We start from the raw sequence: 4,420 nt of genomic DNA, 5'->3' as shown, positions 1-4,420 counted from the left end.
GACTAAGTGCTTTGATCTAGTCATTTCCTAAAAACCAATGAGAAACAGGTTAATAATCTAACTTTTTTTAATGGTTCAAGGGTACTAATAGGTAACTCACAGGAAATATAAACGGTCTAAGTTTTTTTAAATGTTCCTTCATTCATTTGAGAATTGCAGATTAAAGCTATAGAGACACCATTTTTCATCTGTTGGACTGGCTAAAACCAGAAAGCTCCATAAAAGCTCTCCCGCCCTGGTGGCTGTGACAACTGGAGCCACCCCTTCTACAGAGAGCAATTCAGCGAGAGCCATCATTACTGCACACATTCTCTGACTCAGGAGTCCCATTTCTGGGAACTCATCCTTCAGTTGTAGGTGAAAAATAACCCGCATATGCTATTTATGGCAGCAGTGGTTGCAATTGCAAAGGATTAGAAAAACCAAAATACCCCTTCATCAAAAGAGGCCTGGTTAAATAGATTATGGTATATCCATACACACATGCCACCCCAACCAAGGACAGCGACGCTCCTTCAGTGGCCAGGGAACTCTTCAAAATACTTTAAGTGGGGGAAAAAGAAACACACAAGAAACTGATAATCAGATCAGCTTGGGGGGGGGGCGGGGAAGTGGGCAGCTGGGGTGGGAGACTTCACTGTATACTCTTTAGTACCTTTTGGATTTTGAACCATGTGAAGTATCAGGTGTTCAGAAACACAAAATTACAATATTTATCCACATGGAAGCCTTGCTTGTTACTGAAGTTTCTGGCTTAGCCCCAGCTAATTCAGTTACTGTACTCTCCTGCAGTATATCCTGCCTTACAGCAAACACACGGGGACTGTGAGCCAGTGGCGACATCAGGTGGGGCTCTGCTCCTCTGCCAGTTCAGGAAGGGGAGAAACCCTTAGGTCCACCAGCCCTGCACTTCCTTCCTCCGCCCACAGGTGGCGCTCTGAGGCCTGCTGCGCTGGACAGATGGCGGTGGCCTAGGGAGCACTCTGAGGCCTCAGGCTGCTGACCAAGACGCAAAGACACAGGCAGGCACAAGTAAGTAACATAAAATAGAAACTAGTTTTATTTCTCTGGAAGAAGCAGGTATCCGTAGCTGGGGCAGCCACTTTGGGGACAGCACAGGGGAAGAGCTGGGGCAGAGGAAGCTCTAGTATCCCTCCAGGGAAGCTACCCCTTTGGTCTCCTTCCAACCCTGGGGCCTTAGGCCCTGGTCCCTGCCAGAGAACTACTGGCACCAATGCTCTGCTTCCTGGGCCACTTCAGGCTATTTCCAGGCACAAGATCCTAAGAGCAGCCAAGTCCCAAACACTGTCTATGGTGAGGCCACGAGTTACATCCTGCCGGCACCCCAGAACCCAGGGCTCTCTGGAGAAGGACCCAGCCGCGTGCTGGTCCACCTTTCAGTGTGGCCAACACATCCTCCCCGCCCAAGGTCAAGCCTGGCTTTCCCCTGGCAGGACTCGGGGACACACTCCAGCGGCAGGCCTACCAGGGTGGATGCAACCAGAGGCACGTCAGCCGCAGGCCTGCTGAGGCCACCCCCATGCTAGCCTTCACGGGCAACTTCTTGCACCTTGGCCTGGGGCACTGTGGGCTGAACCGAAGTTGCTGGGATGGTGCTGGGTGAGGGAGGGACAGGCAAGGCGGGGCTCCCAGCCTCCTGCTGCCTTAGCCTCGCTCTGCCAGTGGGTGTCCGCAGGTTCTCCAGGCCTGGGATGGGCATCTTCCACCCTTGTCAGATGGACAGGCTCAAGTGATTCCTTCAGGGCAGACCTTCTGGCTCTCCACAGCTCAGCGCCTAAAGGAGGAAAAACAACCAGAAAACCCTTCCATCAACAGTGGCCAGTGCAAAGAGTACGCCCAGTGGGGGAGTACGCCCAGTGCGGGAGCACGCCCAGTGGGGGAGTTCGCCCAGTGGGGGAGTTCGCCCAGTGGGGGAGCACGCCCAGTGGGGGAGTACGCCCAGTGCGGGAGTACGCCCAGTGGGGGAGTTCGCCCAGTGGGGGAGCACGCCCAGTGGGGGAGTACGCCCAGTGCGGGAGCATGCCCAGTGGGGGAGTATGCCCAGTGGGGGAGCACGCCCAGTGGGGGAGTATGCCCAGTGGGGGAGTACGCCCAGTGCGGGAGCACGCCCAGTGGGGGAGTTCGCCCAGTGGGGGAGTTAGCCCAGTGGGGGAGTTCGCCCAGTGGGGGAGCACGCCCAGTGGGGGAGCACGCCCAGTGGGGGAGTTAGCCCAGTGGGGGAGTTCGCCCAGTGGGGGAGTTCGCCCAGTGGGGGAGTATGCCCAGTGGGGGAGCACGCCCAGTGGGGGAGTATGCCCAGTGGGGGAGCACGCCCAGTGGGGGAGTATGCCCAGTGGGGGAGTTAGCCCAGTGGGGGAGCACGCCCAGTGGGGGAGTTCGCCCAGTGGGGGAGTTCGCCGAGTGGGGGAGCACGCCCAGTGGGGGAGTTCGCCCAGTGGGGGAGTTCGCCCAGTGGGGGAGTACGCCCAGTGCGGGAGGGCCTCTCTCTACCAGGCAAATCGGTTGAAAACTGGTAGTTCTAGGCAATAATTCTGGAACTTATCATCCTGGGATGCCCTTTTTCTTTACTTTAAGGAACTGAAAATAAGAGACCAGCAGGATTGTGTATTAGAGTATCCAAGGTGACAGGCACAGTAAAGCCTAAATTTATTTGGATGCAAATTAGTAAGAATTTACTAATGGTGCTGTGTGTGCCAGACACTTGCTGTGAAGTGTGACAGATGCATCCCTCATTAATTCTTCTACTCGTGTGTGAGGCAGGCAGCGTCATTCAAACACAGATGAGGGCGCTGAGAGATGGGGACACATGTGTAAGCTGACGCTATGTGTGAGCGGGCACTAGGCTCCAATCGGGACTGTCTGCTGCCACAGCCCAACCGCTCTGAACCCCACATCCCACCAGCGCCTCCCGGAATGATGCTGGAATGGACCCATTTTGCCACTTTCTAACTTGATAAAACTTTCATGTATACATTTATATTACGTATCGCTGTATGTTATTTTTATAACTATTATTCTATTATATATACATATATTTACATTTTTTTACAGAAAAGTAATGGACTTTTTTGGTTACACATTCCTTTAAAAAGGCACTTATGCTCAAAATGTTACTTTGAACTATGGGGTGCAGAGGTGAGAAATATGTATTTAAATCATTGGGTCCCAAACTGCTGCCCGCCCCCCGGAGGTGGCTCGGGGTGCTGTGGGGCAGCTGGGGAAACAAGCCCCAGAAACCAGAGAGGCTCCAACGTCCTCTTTTACCCGTCAGTTCATTTGAACCACGTGCTAAAAGTCTAAGTAAAAGCACGTAGGAGAAACAGCTCTCACCCCGAACTCCCTGCGTCCTGGGATTGGGCCCAACTTCCCTCCCCCCGGCTGGGGAGCCCGTGCCTCCTGGCTGTGTGTGGCTGTGGACACCCTCGGGGAACAGGAAGGTGACGGGTACGGGGCTCACTCACTTGTGGTGGGCAGGGCCACAGGAGCCCAGGAGGTGGCAGCCGGCTTGCTCTAGGTTCCAGTCGAACATCTCCAGCACTTTGTGGCACTCGCCTCGCGGCCGCAGACCCAACCCAAAAAGCTGCTCCACCTGAGGGCAGAGGGTGGTGCATGGGACACACGGGGCCAAGGGGAACCAGACCAGGGTGGGGGCAGAGGAGAACCAGAGGGGGCAGGGAGGGGGAGAGAGCAGCAGAGCCAGGCTTCAGGGCCCTGAAAACCAGAGTGGGCAGGAGGTGGTGGTACCTTCAGATACTGGGCAGCCCTTTGCACGTTCCAGCTGTGGCTCTGCAGGGCCGCCTGGCACTCCTCTGTGGTCACCCCATGCACCATGGCCTGCAGCTGGGCATACCCACCCACCAGTCAGCACCAGTTGGGCCCATTCCTCTGGGCCCCTCCGACTCCTGCCCCCCTCACCCAACAGCCAGGCCTGATACTCACCATCTGGATCTTATCTGTTGGCCGTACAGCCTCTGGCCCGTCCCCTGGGCAGCCCCTCTGTGACAGCCAAGCGGTGGCCCTCAGGGCTGGCGGCCGGACCCCTGGATTGCTGTTGTTGGTGGAGAAGTTGGCCTTGGGGTCTGGGGCAGCCTGGGGCATGGGCCGAACAGTGGCAGTGGGGGCGGCAGGGGCTGGAGTGCTGGGTGGGGGCAGCAGGGGCACAGGCAAGGGGGTGGGTTCTTCGGGGCTCTGTGCCTCACGCAGGAAGCGCTGGTAGCGCTCCAGGTAGGGCGGGCGCTCAGGCAGCAGGTAGTAGTGGTATTGCTGACCTTCTTGCCGTCGCGGACGATGGGCAGGATGCAGGGACCAGCCCGGGGACCTGGTGCCTGGATCACTAGGGGTGTGGCGTACTTGTGTTCTGAAGGCAAGCTCTGGTGGAGGGATGGTCTTCCCAGGTGAA

The 4,420-nt window shown here is 56.5% G+C and overlaps 1 protein-coding gene across 6 annotated transcripts in view; it reads right to left on the bottom strand.

Annotated features, from left to right (window-relative positions):
• Window positions 1-1,037: 1,037 nt before the first annotated feature.
• Window positions 1,038-4,420, bottom strand: part of TNK2 (tyrosine kinase non receptor 2) — a 29,241-nt gene continuing 25,858 nt past the window's right edge. For 4 of the 6 annotated variants that reach the window (XM_014459228.2, XM_023757315.1, XM_023757317.1 and 1 more), the window contains 4 exons: window positions 3,961-4,069; window positions 3,766-3,861; window positions 3,483-3,610; window positions 1,038-1,795 (listed from right to left, as the gene is read on the bottom strand). In XM_014459228.2, the coding sequence (XP_014314714.1) occupies window positions 1,789-1,795; window positions 3,483-3,610; window positions 3,766-3,861; window positions 3,961-4,069 (340 nt within the window). In that variant the 3' untranslated portion in view covers window positions 1,038-1,788. The remainder of the gene's footprint in view (window positions 1,796-3,482; window positions 3,611-3,765; window positions 3,862-3,960; window positions 4,070-4,420) is intronic. The other 2 variants (XM_023757314.1, XM_023757318.1) reach the window with 2 other exon arrangements.

This window comes from Myotis lucifugus, unplaced genomic scaffold (genome assembly GCF_000147115.1).
Source record: "Myotis lucifugus unplaced genomic scaffold, Myoluc2.0 scaffold_105, whole genome shotgun sequence".
Taxonomy (NCBI): Eukaryota; Metazoa; Chordata; class Mammalia; order Chiroptera; family Vespertilionidae; genus Myotis; species Myotis lucifugus.
The sequence above is the reverse complement of the archived record's forward strand: the minus strand, read 5'-3'. Positions and strand labels throughout refer to the sequence as shown.